Source organism: Artemia franciscana, chromosome 21 (assembly GCF_032884065.1).
Source record: "Artemia franciscana chromosome 21, ASM3288406v1, whole genome shotgun sequence".
NCBI lineage: Eukaryota > Metazoa > Arthropoda > Branchiopoda > Anostraca > Artemiidae > Artemia > Artemia franciscana.
The window spans coordinates 12,755,761-12,777,639 of NC_088883.1; the positions used below are offsets into that span (position 1 = coordinate 12,755,761).

General features: G+C 35.1%; 1 protein-coding gene across 2 annotated transcripts in view; it reads right to left on the minus strand.

Annotated features, from left to right (window-relative positions):
- Positions 1 to 17,219, minus strand: part of LOC136041110 (uncharacterized) — a 56,016-nt gene extending 38,797 nt beyond the window's left edge. For both annotated transcript variants that reach the window (XM_065725672.1, XM_065725671.1), the window contains exon 1: positions 17,087 to 17,219. In XM_065725672.1, the coding sequence (XP_065581744.1) occupies positions 17,087 to 17,128 (42 nt within the window). In that variant the 5' untranslated portion in view covers positions 17,129 to 17,219. The remainder of the gene's footprint in view (positions 1 to 17,086) is intronic.
- Positions 17,220 to 21,879: the final 4,660 nt, after the last annotated feature.

Sequence of the window (21,879 nt, forward strand, 5' to 3'; positions counted from 1 at the left end):
CTCTTATCGAATAAACTAAGACTAGGACTTGGAAGGAAATGTTCCTGAATACATATTAAATCATTATTCAACAGCATACCTTCCAATATTGATAGTTATTCAACAAATTACCGTTTATGTACGATGGAACAAATCTTTTATTTTGGTTATGTTTAGTAGAGATCCCTGGTGGGTGCATTACAAATTCTTTTTTTCCCTACCTAGATTGGATGGACACTTAACGCTATAACTGGTATGACCAGAAACCTTACAAGTTATACAAAACATTGACTTGGAGCATGGATTCTCACGGTATGAGATGGGCTCGGAAGAACCGTATCTGTAATACAGGGCCACATTTTTATAATCTGCTGCTTTGTGACCAACTTAGTGACAATTAAAACACTTCTTTGTCATGAAGATGAGCCGTTGAGCAGGTAGTCTTTTATAGCGTATTTTGATAGATTCACTCAGGAATGTCTGCAAATGAAGTTGCTGTTCAAAATAAAAATCAAATGCCCTAGATCTACAGTATTGAACTAATTTATATACTCGCTGAGCCTAAAGTTGCCAGACGGACGACCTCGGGAATGAACACGCTTTACGGGAACGGAAAAGGTACAAAAGTCTGTACTCTTATCGAATAAACTAAGACTAGGACTTGGAAGGAAATGTTCCTGAATACATATTAAATCATTATTCAGCAGCATACCTTCCAATATTGATATTTTATTCAACAAATTACCGTTTATGTACGATGGAACAAATCTTTTATTTTGGTTATGTTTAGTAGAGATCCCTGGTGGGTGCATTACAAATTCTTTTTTTCCCTACCTAGATTGGATGGACACTTAACGCTATAACTGGTATGACCAGAAACCTTACAAGTTATACAAAACATTGACTTGGAGCACGGATTCTCACGGTATGAGATGGGCTCGGAAGAACCGTATCTGTAATACAGGGCCACATTTTTATAATCTGCTGCTTTGTGACCAACTTAGTGACAATTAAAACACTTCTTTGTCATGAAGATGAGCCGTTGAGCAGGTAGTCTTTTATAGCGTATTTTGATAGATTCACTCAGGAATGTCTGCAAATGAAGTTGCTGTTCAAAATAAAAATCAAATGCCCTAGATCTACAGTATTGAACTACTTTATATCAGTTAAGAATACGTGTCATAAGCTCGGGCTCATCTATTTCTGGTGGAACACTTCTAACGATTGCAATGAAAGCTCGAGACTTCACTGATGCTGATAAATTTTCTGGTGCTGCTTCACACTTTCAGCGATAGAATTGGTAGCATTTTTGTTTCGTACGACAACTTTCCATTCGTTATCAGAACGCTTTAGCTGTTCAATATCTTTCGAAGCAACCGGACATAGACAGTTTACAAATTGCTTCCTCTGTTCTGGAAAAGACAAGTTGGGAGAATTCTTCAAGACTACAGCATAAGTAACTGGCCTTGCGTCACGCTGGAGTTGATTGGGAGGTGTGTTGGGGCTGATAAAGCCAGATAATTTCTGTTTGTTCACCTTTACCTCTATAAGCCCGTCAATTTTTCGATTGAGTTCATTCACTTACGAGACCCAAGAAGCAGCAAAAGCATCACCAAATCAAGTATGTCACTCGGTGAAAAGATTACAAATAATGGCATGATTTGTTTCTCTTTAGCCGCTGTAGCAAACTATTTACATAAATCTTAAACACTATCATTGTCCTTTTGACATTTGATTCATTTAGAACTGATCGCAAGCTCACCGTGTAATACCTCTTTAGCTTTTAAAGAGCGTCGTGTCTGAACAAACTCACTACCTTTCCGACGATTATGTCGGCTCTTAATCCATCAAGCATCGACCGGGTTCCGGGTTGAAACCGCGTTCAAGATAATATTCTGTTCAGTCATACCTCCGAACTGTGAGTTATCAGATTGGCTAAAACAGTCGTCAAAATTTTTGATTTGTACTGTTATGCTTTCAATGCAACACGTCACAACACTGCGCCGTAAAAAATTCGGGAACACTTTTGACAGCCCAAATATCAAGCTTTAGCAACGCTGCACAGTAGAAAAATCATTTCAGTCATATTGTTAGAAATAAATAAGCCAGGAAAGGGGAGAGGAAGAGGTTTTTGGTCTGTATTTTAGCACTGCAAAGCCCATAATTTCCTAAAACGCTTCCAATCAAAGTTTTGAGATAGCCATTTTGTTCAACATCGTTGAGAATTCTGGAATTATATCTTTGAGAATGAGAAATACCCCCTCCCCAGCCCTCAGGGCAAGGGTTGTAAGCTATGCCCCGTGGGCATATAAGGTTTTTTTATAGTAAGTGTGGTCATAAGAACTTTGGAGGGGGCTCACTGGATTGGTAATCAGAAGCTCTAGTGCCTTTTTTAAGAGTCAAAGTGGTTGGAGGGCAGTGACCCCCCCCCACATGTACATACACGTCGTATTATTCTCAAATGCATCTAATGGAAATTTCGAAATAGCCATGTTATTCAAAATAGTCTAAATATCATATGACAAGGCTTTTGGGGTTGAAACAAACCCCCTGGGGCATTATCGTTTTTATGGAAGGGATGGTTCTACAAACTTTAAATGAGGCTCATTTAGCTGAAAATTGGATATTCTAGTTTTCTTTTAACTGTCAAAGGTGAGTAAGCTCCCCGCCCCCAATTAACCCTCTTCACCAAACGAATCTGATTAAAATTCTGATATAGTGATTTGGCTCAAAATAGTCCAAATGCCCCTAGGGTTGACGCCACCCACCAGTGTCCTGGAGATAAGGTTGTCAGTCAGTTTTTATGAAACGGGTGGTCTTACTAACTTCAGATGAGGCCCATTTGATTTGAAATTGGAAGTTATAGTGTCCTTTTGAAGATTCAAAAGTGGTTTGGGAGCAACCAGCCCCCCTCCCCTCACGCTCATGATTTCTTCAAAGACGTCCAATCGAAATTTGGAGATAGCAAATTTTGTTCAGTGTAGTCGAAGAGTCCAGAAATTACGTCTTTGAGGAAGACACCCCCACCCCCACAGCTCTGAGGGCAAGGGTTGTAAGTTATGCCTCGGGGCATATAAGGTTCTTATAGAAAGATGGTTCGTATTTACTTCCGAGGTGTCTCATTGAATTGGTAATCTGAATTATTACTGCCTTTTTGAGAGTCAAAGTGTTCTGAGAGCAGGTATTCCCCCTCAACATGTCATATATTTGCAGACAATTTTGAGACAGTCATTTCATCCAAATAATCCAAAAATCAATATAACAAGGCTTTTGGGTTAATGCAAACCATTAAAGACAGGGAGCGAGGTTTGTAAGTTATGCCACGGAGCATTTAAGGTTTTTACGAAAGGGATGGGTGTTTAACCTTAGAAGTAACCAGTCCCCCTCCACGCTCGTCATTTCCCTTAACACCTCCAGTCAAAATTTTGAGATAACAATTTTGTTCATTGTAGGTGAAGGGTCCAGAAATTATGTATGTGAGGAAGACACCCCCCCCCCCCTATAGCTCTCAGGGGAAGGGTTGCAAGTTATGCCCTGGGGGCATATAAAGCTCTTACAGAAAGGGTGGTCGTATATGCTTGTGAGGGGGCTCATTGGATTGGCAATCAGAAGTTCTAGTGCCCTTTTTAAGATCAAAAGCGATCAGAGAGCAGCTAAACCCACATACACAAACACGTCGTGTTTTCCCGGGATGCATTTTTTTCCCGAGATGTTTTGAGACAGGCCTTTTATTCAAAATAGTACAAAGATAGTACAAAAAAAGCACAAAGAATGACGATTGTAAGTTATGCCCCTGGTGCATTTAAGGTTCTTATGGAACGGATAGCTGCATAAACTTTAGAGATGGCTCGTTTGGTTGAAATTGAAAATTCTAGTTCCCTAATATGTGTCAATAGTAATGGAGGTCATCTAGTCCTCTTCCCCCCACCAACTACCCTTATTTCCACCAAGTGTATCAGATTGAAATTGTGTGATTGCAGTTTTGTTTGAAATAGTCCTAAGAACATATAACAATGCCCCGAAGGTGGGAACAACCCCCCAGAGCCCTAGGGCAAGGGCTTTAAGTTATGCCCGGGGTGCACATAAGGTTATTATGGAATGGGTGGTCGTATTAAATTACGATGGATCTCATACCATTTTAAATTGGAAGTTATAGTGCCCTTTTGAAGAGTCAAAATGATTTGAGAGAAAACCCAAACCCCCACCCAGGCCTATTATTTTCCATAGCAAACATCCAAACAAAGTTTTTAGACGTCAATTTTTTTCTGCATTATTGAAAAGGTCAGTAATTATGTGTTTGGGAATATCCCCCTCCCAAGGTGTCAGGGCAAGGGCTGCGAGCTATGCAATTTGTTCATTCTTTACATATGGAAAATTTTATTCAGAAAAGGTATGCATGTTTGACTTTTACTTTCCGAAAATACGAAGGGCATTAAGATGAGTCTTTCAGGGAATGTTGAGAGGTGTGTTGAGCTAAATCAAAACATTTTATGTGTATATGGGTTGTCAAAAGGTATAACTCAGGAATGTCTAAGTATATTAACTTGGAATTTTCAAGAAACGATAAGGGAGATGATCAACTCACCAAAAAGGTAATATATGCGCGCTACTACTACTTCTTCTTCTGCTTCCACTACTACCACAAGTACAATTACTACTACCATTACTCTAACTAAAACTAATACTTCTGTAGCGAGTACTACTAAGGCCGAGGATACTGAAAAAATATCTAAGGAAACTTTGAGGGAAAATTTGCCAGATCAAAAAATACTATGTGTATACAGATTGCTCAGACAGGCGTATCTGCAATATTTTCGGGACGGCTTATCATACCAAGAGGAAACTTAAGATGCATCATGAATGGGATGTTCAGTTGACCAAAAGGCAAAATGTACCTGTTACTACTGCTACTTATACTACTGCTACTACTGTTAGCCTACTGCTAATAATTATACACAATTACTGCTACTGCAGTTCTTACTACTATCCCTTCTGCTAAAAGCTACACTTATGAAGGTGAAAATTTGACAGAACATTGAGGGGGAATTTGAACGAAACCAAAACACACTATGCGCATGCATAATGTCAAAAGGGCGTATCTTAAGAACTGATGTGGGAATTAAGTTGAATTTTTCGGAGAATACATAAAGGAGAAGATCAATTGACAAAAAGGCAATATATGCATGTCATTACTAACATTAATACCACTGCTACTTTTCCTTATGCTACTCTGCTCCAACTACTTCAATTGCAACAAATTGTAAAGCTTGGAAAATTAAGGCGAAAAGGGTATCAAAAGCGCAAGAAGTATATTTATTAGAAGTGACACATCTCGTATGACATGTTAGATTTCAGGGGCCCGTGGAGAAGTCCTGGTTGAAACTGAGGAGGACACAAATGTGGGTATTGCGTAATGAAGGCAAGTGGGCGTTACGTAATGGCTACACACACGTGAGATGTCACATAATCGCAGCTCAAACATGGGTGTTACGTAATGACAATGAACACGTGGGGTTTGACGCAATCTTACACGTGGGTGTACGTAATGACACGGGGCATACGTGGGTGATACTTAATGACAGCGCACATGTGGGATGTTAAGTAATGACGGTACACACATCGGTGTTAAATAATACTTTAAGAGATTTTTTCTTCAGGATTTCGTTTTCTTTAAAGGTGTTTTTTTCAGGGAACCTTTATATTCTAATGATTTTTGTACCCATTAAGATACGAAAGGACCATTTACATCCAATGGAACTAGGCTCTAGACAGCTTGACCATCAATCTATTTCTAATATTATGATTCAAGAAATAGATTCTACGAAATAGCCAAAGCCACACGCAGGGAATACCCATGTCTCGCTTATTAGAATGATTAAGCTATTGACTACATTCATTTTAATGACTGAAATAGTTGAAAAATTGAGGGGGAAATCGATTAATAGAGTTGGGTTATACTTGAAGTACACCTGCATGCTAAGTAATGCTTTAAAAGGGTATTGTAAACCCAAACAAAGCGATTCTTCATTACTTAGCGATATAATCCTAGCATTTGGAGGGTCCCTCTTAGACAATTTCTAGAGATATTTTCTTATAGAATGATATAAACATGTTCAAAACATAGGAAAATACTCCTTCTTAGAGAAAATTTAGAGATATTTTTTTAGAGAATAATCTCAGTTAGCTCAAAATATGGGAGAAATGGGGGATGAGACATGTGCCTTAATTCTATATTTTGTTCCTTTTTTCTTGGTATTATTTTCTCTCAATTTCCAGCCTGTGACACTCAATGGCTGAGCCAACCCCTAGCGAGCAATTCCAGGGGGGGTAAACAACCCATCTCAGAGGGAAGTTGTTATTAGAGATAAACTTGGACCAAATTATGAGTTATTTCCGATATATTTTAATGGAAATGCTACGTTTCTATGAGCCACGGCTATGTATATTCACGCCACCGTGACAACATTTGACTAATCCATCCCCTCACGAGCAATATTTCGAACACATATACAGTATTCATCATCAGCAGTTTTACTGCTGATGATGAACACTGTATATGTGTTCGAATGATCCAGTTAAATTTTATATCTGTTCGCTGTCAATAAAAAGGTTTCATCCCTATTTTGAACTGTTTTACTTTCGTCATGGAAAGGCAGTGTGGTCTTAGAAGTTATCTAAATATGATATTCGAACCAATAAAGTTGATTTCTTTTGACCAATAGACCCAGGAAAAGTGAAACGTTTTCAAAAACTCTGAGAGTCAAAAAGTCAAAATTGATCTCTTTTCAACAATAAACCCAGGAAATGTGGAAAGTCTTCAAAATTTTGATACTCAAACCATTAAAGTTGATTTCTCTTGAAAAATAGACCGAGGGAAAGTGAAAATTCCTCAAAAATTTGATAGTCAAACCAATAAAATTGATTTCTCTTGAAAAATAGACCGAGGGAAAGTGAAAATTACTCAAAAATTTGATAGTCAAACCAATAAAATTGATTTCTTTTGAACAATAAACCCAGGAAAAGTGAAAAGACTTCAAAGATTTGATAGTCAAACCAATACAGTTGGTTTCTTTTAAACTATAGACCGAGGAAAAGTATGAACCTTCAAAAATTAAACAGGCAAATCAATAAACTTGATTTCTTTTGAACAATAGACCCATGACAAGTGGTAAGTCTTCAAAAATTTGATAATAAAAGCAATAAAGTTGATTTCTTTTGAACAATAGACGCAGGAAAAGTGGACAGTCTTCAAAATTTGGATAATCAAACCATTAAAATTGATTTCTTATGGATAATAGACCCCACAAAAGGTGACATTCTTCAAAAATTTGATACTCAAACCAATTAACTTGATTTGATTTGAACAATAAACCCAGGAAATGTGGAAAGTCTTCAAAAATTTGATACTCAGACCAATAAAGTTGATTTCTTTTGACCAATAGACCCAGGAAAAGTGAAAAGTCTGCATAACTCTGATAGTCAAACCATCAAAATTGATTTCTGTTCAACAATGGACCCATAAAATATGGAAAGTCTTCAAAAATTTGTTAATGTAACCAATAGAGTTGATTTCTTTTAAACAATAGACCCAGGAAAAGTACAGAATCTTCAAAAATTTCATAGTCAACCAATGACGTTGATTTCTTCTGAACCATAGACCGAGGAAAAGTGGAAAGTCTTCAAAAATTCTATACTCAAACTATTAAAATTGATTTCTTTTGAAGAATACACCCAGCAAAAGTGGAAGGCCTTCGAAAATTTGATACCCAAACCAATAAAATTGATTTCTTTTGAACAGTAGACCTAGGAGAAAAAAGTGGACACTCATCAAAAATTTGATACTCAAACGAATTAAGTTGATTCATTTGAAAAATAGACCCAAGAAATGTGGAAAGTATTCAAAAATTTGATACTCAGACTAATAAAGTTGATTTCTTTTGAACAGTAGACTCCAGAAAAGTGTACAGTCTTCAGAAATTCAGTAATCAATCCAGTAAAGCTGATTTCTTTTGAAGAATGGACTCAGGAAAGTGGAAAGTCTTGAAAATTTGATAGTCAGACCAATAAAACTGATTTCTTTTGTATTATGAGACAAGTTGATTTGCTTTTGAATTATAGACATTTTATACATGAAGACCAGCTGCCCAATGTGTATAAATATAGTGAAACTGTCTAGAATATTTCTTCACTGTTCACTCTCCCACGACCAAATAGAAACTGACTTGCGAACAATAGGAATGTACTTTTTATTTTTAGTGAGAGAAGAATAGTCTATTGACATTAAAATCAATTATATTTGTTTGATTTCACGAAAAACCATTCAGATAGAGTCTTAAATCAACACGGAAACTTGAATTTTTAGGCAGTGCTCAAGCAAATCCACAATATCATTTTGTTTTGTTTCAATTAATATGTCAATAAATTGAATAAATGCATTTTTCACAAAGTCGCAGAGCCATTTTCCATGATATCGTCAAGCATTCTTTCAGACGATTTTTTTTGTTCTGTCAAATTCTCAAGTTGATCATTTATATTCCAAAATTTTTCAATGTCAACAGATTCCGCATAATTTTTTGTTCATCAAATCCATTCATTTTTGTTCTTGACACTCCCACCACTGATTATAGACTAAATTGACAAAGCCAAATTCTACTTTGTGTACACTCTCAACGCCTATTGGCTTCCTACAGAAAGGAGTAAACGACCAGCTAAAATATTTAACAAGAAAATATATAATTATAACACACTTTTTATTGTCAGAAATGTAACAATAGAATAACATAGATTTTCACTCTTTTCTCATAAGGTAAGTCAATCTATTGTCTTCAATGTGCTTCATGATTGCATTCAATTCATGTTGTAGTCTAGATATGTGCATTATATTCACTTTTGCTACGAAACGTAATTGTTCTTCCAGCTTAAATTTACTCAAAGATATATCATATCTACCAAACACCTCATCCCACTCAAATGTTAGTCAATAATACTTTTCAATTTCAACTACTACATTTGGGGCTCTTGTATTCATGTCTTTGGTGTCAACGCCTTCAAGTTGCAATAATATAAAACCACTCATTTTCGAATTATTAGAACATTTTTTAAACTTGAATCAAATGTAAGCTGATCAAACTTATATGTGGAACTGTGATTCTAAGTAACTCACCATTAAACTTTTATACCAATGGTTACGTGACGGTCACCCAGATGGGTACCGTGCGCTTTGTCGCTTGTATCTAAAGGCTCATTTTACCGAAAAATGACAGGTGGCAAGCATTTTCAGGAATTTCCTTATCGCCAGAAATTGAGATAACGACATACATGTATAGGGCTCTGCTTGTATCAATTGAATAGTATCACCAAGAAGATAGGCATGTAATATTTCCAGAAAATGTTATGACTCTCCTAGAAGTTTAGCTGGATACAAGGGACTAGTAAGTCCTATAGCACATTGTGTTAGGGCCCAGCTTCAAGTCATTGAGGGAATATGAGGGGTTATCAACTCCAATTGTACAATGGGATAGGTCCCCGCTTAAAGTCATTGAGGCCACACTACTACGAATTATTTTAGTTGAGTGATTACTTTAATTAAAGTAATTTATGCAGGAAGTACCCGTCTCTAGTATCGAATAAAAAAAGTGAGAATCAGGAAAATTGTCTTTTAATACTGCGTAACTAGGTCGAACTGTGTAGGCCAACAGTGCTCTTGTAACTTATGTTAGAAAAAAAAGTATGAGTTTTCAAATTACTTAAAAGAGCTTGAACTCTTGTAAAGCCACAACGTGGAAATAATAAGCTTCTTTGTGAGGGCTATGTTAATCTGAGGCATAAGATGCTATTATGTCCGCGAAAACTGTCCAACAAACACGCCAAACCCTGCACACTGCTCCTGTAAAGCTATTCAGCGGTAAAACTTGTATATTCCTAGAAAATTGTCAAAATGACAAAAAAATTACAAGATTTTTGATTTATGGAAGTGGGGATGGCCTAAAGAACGTCTGGGGATAAATTCCCAAAAAAGTAGTTTAAGGAAGCTTGTTTCATCTTTGCCAGTTTATTTATTGGTAACAAAATAGCCTCAAGAGATACTATTTGAATTTCATCACTAAAATGATCCCTACTTCAACTTTATTCCCCATAATGCTTTCAATGAGCTAACTACAACTTCTTCAAAACAGACCTCCTATACTTGTCTACTTTGGATACAGTTACATTAGACGACTCAGTCTAAACAATTAGAGGAGGCATCCACTCTCTAAGACAAGTATTTTGAATTTCCATACCAGAATATAGAATAAGTTTCTAAGAAAAAATTATTTTTCAACGGCAGACACAGTGCTTATATGCCCAATGTAAGCATCTCCTACCCAGACTTTTGCAATTTCATTTATATTTAGAAAAATATCCATCCAGAATTCAAAAGTGCAAAAATTCTAAATTTAAAGCAGGCATTGAATCTTAAACTCTTAAAAATATTGAACCTTAAAAATAAATTGAATCTTAAAAATAATGTACCGTGACCTGGAAAAGCGAACCGATAACATAGTGAGTCACTTTATTAATGAGAAGAGGATGAACTTCCTCAGATATGCATCTTATATAATATGTACTTTTAATTTTGTTTACTTTTTACATTACATTACTTTTACATTACTTTACTTTTGTAAAGTTTACATTTACATTACTTTTGTGTCGATGTATTTTGCATTTTTAAGCTAAATCTTTCCAGTAAAGCTTTAGTTATATGATAGCGTTTGTTAACTTCATGAAAAGGCAAGATTCATTATCCTATTAATCCTAAGTCAACATTTTGAATAATCAATTTTCACTATTAACTTGGAATTAGTGCTGCTTTATTTTTAAGTAAAACAATACTTTTTCTAGGTCTAAGCTTCTCAAAACTAAAAGAATTTTGTCATCAACAATCCAGGGAGTGACAAGAGCTTAATCCAAACACAATTTCGTTTTAGAAGTTAAACTGGTTTCCACTTTTGGCAGCAATTTCGCTTTTGACAGTAAAAAATGCAGTTGCTACCAAATGGGGTAAGTTACTTTACCAGCAATTTTATTAGTGAAAGGCTCAAGGTGTATTCTCAATTCAGTATTTGCACTATAGCTTAAGGTAGTTAGTTTCCAGCGAATTCCTGCTTGCCCTATATATATATATATATAAATATATATATATATATATATATATATATATATATATATATATATATATATATATATATATATATATATATATATATATATAAATATATATATATATATATATATATATATATATATATATATATATATATATATATATATATAAATATATATATATATATATATATATATATATATATATATATATATATATATATATATATATATATTTATATATATATATATATATATATATATATATATATATATATATATATATATATATATATATATATATATATATATATATATATATATATATATATATATATATATATATATATATATATATATATATATATATATATATATATATATATATATATATATATATATATATATATATATATATATATATATATATATATATATATATATATATATATATATATATATATATATATATATATATATATATATATATATATATATATATATATATATATATATATATATATATATATATATATATATATATATATATATATATATATATATATATATATATATATATATATATATATATATATATATATATATATATATATATATTATATATATATATATATATATATATATATATATATATATATATATATATATATATATATATATATATATATATATATATATATATATATATATATATATATATATATATATATATATATATATATATATATATATATATATATATATATATATATATATATATATATATATGTATATATATATATATATATATATATATATATATATATATATATATATATATATATATATATATATATATATATATATATATATATATATATATATCTATATATATATATATATATATATATATATATATATATATATATATATATATATATATATATATATATATATATATATATATATATATATATTTATATATATATATATATATATATATATATATATATATATATATATATATATATATATATATACATATATATATAAACATATTTAGGGAGTGATTTTTCCGGGACGAGGTAAGCTTTTCAGGAAAGGATTTTTCTAGAGTCCCTACCTTAACCTCCTTTAAAGTAGGCTGGAATATTTTTGCTAAAACACTACTGATCTATTCGTCATATTAGGTATTTGTGTAGAAAGCAAATCTAATAAAAACAAATTAACCCAGAAAATCCTTTTTCGCAACCCTTGGAGAGTGAGGGCCTCTCTCAAACGCTTGGCGACTCTTAGTTTAGTAGGAAGCTGTGCGATTCTCTAAAAGGATTTAACTTGAACTAGGGTGGCTTTTGAATTTTCGCAGCAGTCAACACCAGTAACATCATGGGACTTTCTATAACGGAAAGCCTGTGGGATTTCTTTGTCCATATCGTATACAAACAAGGAAAAAAAATCTGAACAGTCCTGAAGGCACTTTTAGGAGGCTGAAATTTTAAATAGAAACTGCTCTAATTATTTTTCGTTTCTGTTCAGTTGGATCTACGCGTGACAAAATATTCTAAAAATGTTTTAATTTTCATTTCTGCATGATAGGCCACGGGGGGGGGGGCTATGGTTTAATCCCTGCCGCAAATTACATAATATTTTTTGTCTCAATTTTCCTTAGTTTTCTAATTGCCCCTCCCCCTAAACCCTCTTCAATCTTTCCCCTTGAAAATAAAATTACAGACAGTGATTCACCTGGAATGTATCAGTTGTGGCCATAATGGCCGAATGGGCTTTCCACATATCACAAAATTAAAACTCTAATTTTGCAACCAAATTTCTAAAATCTACCCGGCTTAAATAGAGATTAAATAAAAAAAAACTAATTTTTTTAGCTGAAAGTAAGGAGCGACATTAAAACTTAAAACGAACAGAAACTACTCCGTATATGAAATGGGTTGTCCCCTCCGCAATCCCACGCTCTTTACGCTAAAGCTTTTAATTGTTTTTAAAAGTAGAATTGTGGCAAAAAGTCAAACTTTAGCGTAAAGAGCGAGGGATTGTGGAGGGGACAACCCATTTCATATACGGAGTAATTTCTGTTCGTTTTAAGTTTTAATGTCGCTCCTTACTTTCAGCTAAAAAAATTAGTTTTTTTTTATTTAATTTCTGAACGTTTTTGAATTAATGCATGTTTGGTTTTGGCTCTCCGCACATAAATTATTAAAATGAAAGTTGCATATTAATTCCTTTTTTTGGCTCAATGGCTTTCTCTTAGTTTTGATCAGATGATTTAGAGAAATAAGGGGTGAGGAAGGAGGCCTAGTTGCCCTGTAATTTTTCGGTTACTTAAAAAGGCAACTAGAAATTTTAATTTTAACGAACGTTTTTATTAGTAAAAAATATGCGTAACTTAAGAATTAACTTACGTAACAAACTTTCATAACCTTATATTTTTATTATGTATACGAGGGGGTTTGTACCCTCGTTAATACCTCGCTCTTTACACTAAATCGTAAGTTTTGTCCCAATTCTTTAAGAATGACCCCTGAATCAGAAAGGCCGTAGAATAAATAGTTGAAATTACTAAAAATACTTTAGCATAAAGAGCAAGGTATTTATCTCCTCCTAAATACCTCGCTCTTTATGCTAAAGTATTTTTAGAACCCCTCATATGCGTAATAATCTCTGTTCGTTTTAAGTTTCAATGCTACTTCTTCCTTTCATTTGAAAAAACGTTTTCATGTTTATTTTTCATTGTTTTCTTATAGTAATGCTAGAGAATCCTGCGCCCTTTTCAATGAATTTTTCTTCCCCCATGACAGATTCCTCCAAGGAAAGATCCTCCAACATAGCCCCCTCTCCTCAGCCCCACCCCCAAACAAAATAAAATCCCCCTGAAAACGTCTGTACACTTCCCAATAACCATTACTATATGTAAACACTGGTCAAAGTTTTTAACTTGCAGCCCCTCCCCCAGGGATTGTGGGGGAGTAAGTCATCCCCAAAGACATAGTTATTATGGTTTTCGACTATGCTGAACAAAATGGCAATCTCAAAATTTTGATCCGTTGACTTTGGGAAAAAAATGAGCGTGGGAGGGGGCCTAGATGCCCTCCAAATTTTTTGGTCACTTAAAAAGGGCACTAGAACTTTTCATTTCCGTTAGAATGAGCCCTCTTGCGACATTCTAGGACCACTTGGTCGATACGATGACCCCTGGAAAAAAAAAAAAAAAAAAAAAAAAAACAAATAAACACGCACCCGTGATTTGTCTTCTGGCAAAAAATACAAAATTCCACATTTTTGTAGATAGGAGCTTGAAACTTCTACAGTAGGGTTCTCTGATACGCTGAATCTGATGGTGTCATTTTCGGTAAGATCCTACGACTTTTAGGGGGTGTTTCCCCCTATTTTCATAAATAAGGCGAATTTTCTCAGGCTCGTAACTTTTGATGGGTAGGACTAAACTTGATGAAACTTATATATTTAAAATCAGCATTAAAATTTGATTCTTTTGATGTAGCTATTGATATCAAAATTCAATTCTTTAGAGTTTTGGTTACTATTGAGCCGGGTCGCTCCTTACTACAGTTCGTTACCACGAACTGTTTGATCGTTTTAAGTTTTAATGTCGCTCCTTACTTTCAGCTAAAAAAATTAGTTTTTTTTTATTTAATTTCTGAACGTTTTTGAATTAATGCATGTTTGGTTTTTGATGTTTTAGCTATGTAACTTTTCGTTTTTAAGTTCCGTATGAGATGTTAGCCACTTCCCAACCAACCCCTCTCCCCCAATCCCAATATATATCTTGGAGCCTCATTTGTTCAACCCGTTGCGGCACATTCTACGTCACAAAAGGGATAGTTTAGTCACGCCATCCCTCCTCGTACCATGCATAGCATACTTTAACCAAACGTTTTACTTGCCACGTGGAATGTAGGACTATTGAATATTTTCGCAAAATTTAATTTGTGCTTGAAATTAACGCTGAAACTCAAAAAAGTCAGACAATGAGGAAGTTATTAGCAACTTCACAAAAATTAGACAAATTGGAGTTAAGAGTCACGGTTAGGCAAGAGAAGATACCAATATACTTCAGATTTATCTTTATATTTATCTGATTATCAGCTATTTATTCATATATATGTCATTTAGCTATAATACACTAAAGCGTATTTTTCGATTAATTAAGGTACCCATTAAGGATTAATTAAGGTATCCATGTTAATAGCTTTCTTGCACATAAGCATTGTTTCATCATTTGGGTTTACATCTTTTTGCAGGATCTTTCAAAGGGGGATAGGAGAAACGAGCAAACTGTCCCAGCTCAGAGGATGGAGGGGACGGTCAAAAAAAGATTGCGTTAGTAATTTGTTACTAAATTCGCTCAAAATTTAAAAAATCGCTCAAAATTTTCTAGGATGGCTGCTGTTGGTTTTTCCCCGCGTGATACCAGCCCTAAGAACTGCCCTGGTCTTAAGATCCAAAAAGAGAATTTTTGATATGTTTTGTCGGGTTACAGCACTAACAGATCCAGGGGCGGCCCCCTGGATCAAAAAAAAATCCCTGTTTTTTTTTCACTCTTTTTTAGAATAAATTTGTCAATTTGGTGAATTATTGGCACCTTTTTCCCATTCCCCCCCCAAGATTTTTCTCATTGGCACCCTTGTCACATTGCCCCCCCCCTTCTATATCCGCCCTTGTCTTATAGTAGAAAAACGTGGGCGTGTTTGCTCTCGGCTGTCCAATACGTAAAGAAAATTATTCTAGGGGCACTGGCCCCCGAAAATAGGCCCAAAAAATTTCCAAAATGGTTTTTCCGAATGGCCTAAAACCAGCATCCGTAAGTTTCTAAACTAAGAGGATTCTAAATCACGGAAAAAAATCAAGTTGTGAATATGGAATCGTCAAAATTGAGCCAATTTTTTTTTACTTGCTTGAAACTCGCATTCTTAACCCTTAGCCAAATACATAAGACAAAATTTCAAAAATTGGTTCCGTCAAAAATGAGGCCTGAAAAAGTCCCCAGACCTAAGAGATCCTTCTGTTTAAAAAAAAATTAGCCTTGGGCAAGGATGAAAATTCCATCCGTAGTTTCCTGAGCCAATGGGGTGCTAATTCAAAACGAGGATTTTCTTTATCGGGCTGAAACTTATATCAAAAAGACCATGGATTAAACAGGCCCCAAATGAACAAAAACAGTTAGAAACAAAATTTAGTTCTCCGGCAAATGGGGCCCAAACAATTTTTTTTTAGAAAGCTTGAAAACTAAAGCCTTAACCTCCTGGGTCAAGGAACCTAATATGGAGAAACAATTAGATTATGGGCATGGGCTTCCAAAAATGGAACCAAAAATAGGCTAGAAAACAATATTTTTTAATAAGCGTTAAATTTTCAGGAATCGTTTTATGGAACGCGAGGACCTAAATATTTGGGATGTGGACGTGTTATGGGGCCAAAAATAAGCATTTTTGTCTTCGGGTACCCCTCAAACTCCAATACTATATAAGACACATTTTTCTACGGCAAGTGAAGAAAAAAAGAAAAAGAACTGATCTTCTAGTTATTGATGATAAATGGTCGGGGAAGTACAGCTTGAATTGGAACAAAAACGGTGTAGGTATCAGCAACATTAATTGTAGCAGGTGGTCGTATTACTGATAAAGATTCCATTATAGGCAGTTATTATAGCAATGATATATACATAGAGATAGTGATAGGTAGTGACATTTATAGATAGTTAGTATCTGTATATAGTGACATTTGCTGATTGTAGATACTCACATGACTGATACCAGCACAGTTTTTGTAGCAACTTAAGCTGTACTCGCCTGGTCATATAGCATCAATTACAAGAAAGACAGTTTTCTGTCTCCTTCTTTTCTTCGATTCATGTCCGAAAAATTTGTCCAAGGTGTCGACACAAAAATGTATTGGGCTGAAATTAGTATTTTATTAGAATTAAAAAGCTCACCATTATAAGGTACACTGTAAATCCCAATTCAAAAATATTCATTTTTGGAATCTCATAAAACCGAAAATATTCAAATGATCAAGTTATACAAGCAGGGAAAATTTTCTCTTCAACTATGTTTAATCAATCACAGTACTATCCTGAATGATAGCAAAGTTAATCCGTATCGTCGAGGAAAAGAAGTTGGCGGGTTTAGGCGACATTTATTATATCTAAATCAAAGAGAGGCTTTATTCCCAATACCGCTATATTACTTATTAATTAGCAAGAACATCTTAACATTAACCAAACACAGATTAATTCAAGCTTAACGCTTGTATTCAAAGGTATATAAATTTGTTTATAGTGATATTAGTTGGAAATTAATTTCATATTAGCTAATAAGTTAAGTTGTGTTATGTCTCAGGGGCATTATTTCACAAAATAAAAGGGGGGGGGACAAAACAAATTTTTCAAATTCTAGAGCAGACAATTTGTCATTTTTTCAACAGGAATTTTTTCAATGAAAATACCCCCCAAAAAGGTTTTTTTCCTCAAAATCAAGGGAGGATAGGGGCAAACACCCCCTCCCCCCAGCTGACGCCACTTTTCTGTCTCAATTAGAGACGGTTGGGGAAATGAAACATTATATTTTGTATTAAACTGGTAAAGGCAACTACCCTAAACAAAAGTCAATGATATGATATTTATTAAAAATAAAGACCTTTATTTGACCACGGTTAACAAACAATTTAAAAAACACATATTTTGAACGAGTAGGTTTAAATATTTATTGAATCCAAAAAAATTAATAAGAAATTTGTACAGAGCCAGAACTCGGCTCAAATCTTCGACAGATAGGAATGCGAACACATAGCCCAGGGGGCAACAAGGGGTAAATCTCGAGAATACACCGTTGAAACTTGCAATTTTCCGGTCCTGCAATTGCAATTGAATCCAAAAAAATTAATAAGAAATTTGTACGGAGCCAGAACTCGGCTCAAATCTTCGACAGATAGCAATGCGAACACATAGCCCAGGGGGCAACATGGGGTAAATCTCGAAAATACACATTAGAAACTTGCAATTTTCCAGTCCTGCAATTGCAATTGAATCCAAAAAATTTAATAAGAAATTTGTACGGAGCCAGAACTCGGCTCAAATCTTCGACAGATAGCAATGCGAACACATAGCCCAGGGGGCAACATGGGGTAAATCTCGAAAATACACATTAGAAACTTGCAATTTTCCAGTCCTGCAATTGCAATTGAATCCAAAATAATTTAATAAGAAATTTGTACGGAGCCAGAACTCGGCTCAAATCTTCGACAGATAGCAATGCGAACACATAGCCCAGGGGGCAACATGGGGTAAATCTCGAAAATACACATTAGAAAACTGCAATTTTCCAGTCCTGCAATTGCAATTGAATCCAAAAAATTTAATAAGAAATTTGTACGGAGCCAGAACTCGGCTCAAATCTTCGACAGATAGCAATGCGAACACATAGCCCAGGGGGCAACATGGGGTAAATCTCGAAAATACACATTAGAAACTTGCAATTTTCCAGTCCTGCAATTGCAATTGAATTCAAAAAATGTAATAAGAAATTTGTACGGAGCCAGAACTCGGCTCAAATCTTCGACAGATAGCAATGCGAACACATAGCCCAGGGGGCAACATGGGGTAAATCTCGAAAATACACATTAGAAACTTGCAATTTTCCAGTCCTGCAATTGCAATTGAATCTAAAAAATTTAATAAGAAATTTGTACAGAGCCAGAACTCGGCTCAAATCTTCGACAGATAGCAATGCGAACACATAGCCCAGGGGGCAACATGGGGTAAATCTCGAAAATACACATTAGAAAACTGCAATTTTCCAGTCCTGCAATTGCAATTGAATCCAAAAAATTTAATAAGAAATTTGTACGGAGCCAGAACTCGGCTCAAATCTTCGACAGATAGCAATGCGAACACATAGCCCAGGGGGCAACATGGGGTAAATCTCGAAAATACACATTAGAAACTTGCAATTTTCCAGTCCTGCAATTGCAATTGAATCCAAAAAATTTAATAAGAAATTTGTACGGAGCCAGAACTCGGCTCAAATCTTCGACAGATAGCAATGCGAACACATAGCCCAGAGGGCAACATGGGGTAAATCTCGGAAATACACATTTGAAACTTGCAATTTTCCAGTCCCGTACATTTATTTTGTCAAAGGTTTATAGTATTTAGGATGCATTTGGATAACATATTCACAGCAGCACTTCCTGCAAAAGTCCAATCGTTAAAGTGTCAACAACTTTTTTTGTATAACCATAAACGCTGCGTCGCAATAACTCTTGATTTTTTGAGTATATGGGACATTATCAATCAAAATTTGAAACTAATCAGAAGAAAAACGTAAATGGGACAGAACAGGTGAAAATGGCAGATTAATGTGTCATGTGGGCTGTAAAATGCATTCAAACGTGACTAAGAGTTGAAAATTGGTTGCGGGGAATTTCAGAAACAAAGTTTGCAGAATAATAAAACAAATCAACTTAAAGTGGGTGGGACCCTTTAAATTGTCCCTATAAGGAAGGATTTACCTGCAAAACTCAAACTGAACATTTATCCTACCTTACAAGGCTGGGGATCAGGGGGCATGACCTCCGTTAACCCGATATGTTTTTCTCACTCGTAAAAACGAATTAAAATGAATATAAACAAATTTTTGATGCGTTTCTTTTGTTTTTGTACAAAGTTTTTTTTGTAGCTTCCCCTCCTCCTCAAAAATATCCTGGATACGACTCTGCTAACTTAGTACTAAATTTTCGCATGGCTAAAATAAGAAACATTCTCCCTCAGTATAAAAATCTACTTCTAAATCATAATTGTTTTCTTTCCCCCCGCAAATCGTTACAACAAGAAACTAAAAAGAACAACGAATATACAAGAGTTATATTAATATCATTAATATATCGTATATACACTAATATCGTATAGCTTTAGCGTTTAGACAAACAGGCGAGAAGAACCAACGGTAAGAATGAAAATGAGCCAAGAGCTCATATGGCACTTGTGGCGAGGTCGGAAGAGCCAAGAGCTTCTTCCCACTAAGTTTCATTAAGAACTCTCCACTCCAAGCGTTTTCCAAGATTTCCAGTTTCCCCCTCCAAATCCCCTCAATGTCACCGGATCCAGTCGAGATTTAAAATAAGAGCTCTGAGACACGAGGTCCTTCTAAATGATAAAATTTCAATAAGATCCGATAACCCGTTCGTATACAAAAAATACCTCATTTTTTTTAAGTTTTCCTAATTAACCGTCCTTCCACTCCCCCCTCGATAGTCAAATCGGGGAAGCGACTATTTTTAATTTAATCTGGTCGGGCCCTTGATACGCCTGCCAACTTTCAGCGATCGCTATGTTGATCACGTATCTAGTTTCAGATCTTCTTCATGTAAAACTGGGGTGATCCGGGATTCGAACCTGAGACCTCTCGCAGCCTAAGCGAGGGTCGTACACCTAGACCATGAGCCATACTTAATAGGAACATTCATTTGTTTTATCGGCAAGTAAATTCTTCTCAACTATCTTGTTCGCTCACTTCCCCCAGATGGTTGAATCGGGGAAGAGACTATTTTTAATTTAATCTAGTCTGGTCCCTGATACGCCTGCCAACTTTCATCGTCCTAGCTTATCTGGAAGTGCCCAAACTAGTAACCCCCCCCAACTCCCCCAAAGAGAGCGGATCCGGTCCGGTTATGTCCATAACATATCTAGGACATGTGCTTATTCTTCCCACCATGTTTCATCCCGATATCTACACTCTAAACATTTTCCAAGATATCTGGTTTCCCCTCCAACTCCCCCCAATGTCACCGGATCCGGTCAGGACTTAAAATAAGAGCTCTGAGACACGAGGTCCTTCTAAGTGTCAAATTTCATAAGATCTGATCACCCGTTCGGAAGTTAAAAATGCATCATTTTTTCCAATTTTTTCAAATTAACCCCCGCCCCAACTCCCCCAAAGAAAGCCAATCCGATCTGACTATGACGATCACGAGTCTAGGACTTGTGCTTATTCTTCCCACCAAGTATCATCACGATCTCTCCACTCTAAGGGTTTTCCAAGATTTCCGGTTTCCACCTCCAACTCCCCCCAGTGTCACCAGATCCGGTCAGGATTTAAAATAATAGCTCTGAGACACGAGGTTCTTCTAAATATTATATTCAATTAAGATCCAATCACCCGTTCGTAAGTTAAAAATACATCATTTTCATTTTTCCGAATTACCGAATTAGGCGCCCCCCTAACTTCCCCAAAGAGAGCGTATCTCGTCCGGTTATGTCAATCATGTTTCTAGGACTTGTGATTATTCTTCCCACCAAGTTTCATCCCGATATCTCCACTCTAAGCGTTTTCCAAGATTTCCGGCCCCCCTCCCAACTCCCCCAATGACACAGGATCCGGTCGGGATTTAAAATAAGAGGTCAAAGTTACGAGTTCCTTCTAAATATGAAATTTCATTAAGATCCGATCACTCGTTCGTAAGTTAAAAATCCCGCATTTTATCTATTTTTTTCCAAATTAACCCCTACTTCAACTCCCCCAAAGAGAGCAGATCCGTTCCGGTTATGTCAATCACGTACCTAGGACTTGTACTTATTTTTTTTAAAGTTTCATCCCGATCCCTCCACTCTAAGCGTTTTCCAAGAGTTCAGGTTTTCCCCTCCAACTCCCTCCAATGTGACCAGGTCTGGTTGAGATTTAAAAATAAAAGCTCTGAGACACGATGTCTTCTAAATATCAAATTTCATTA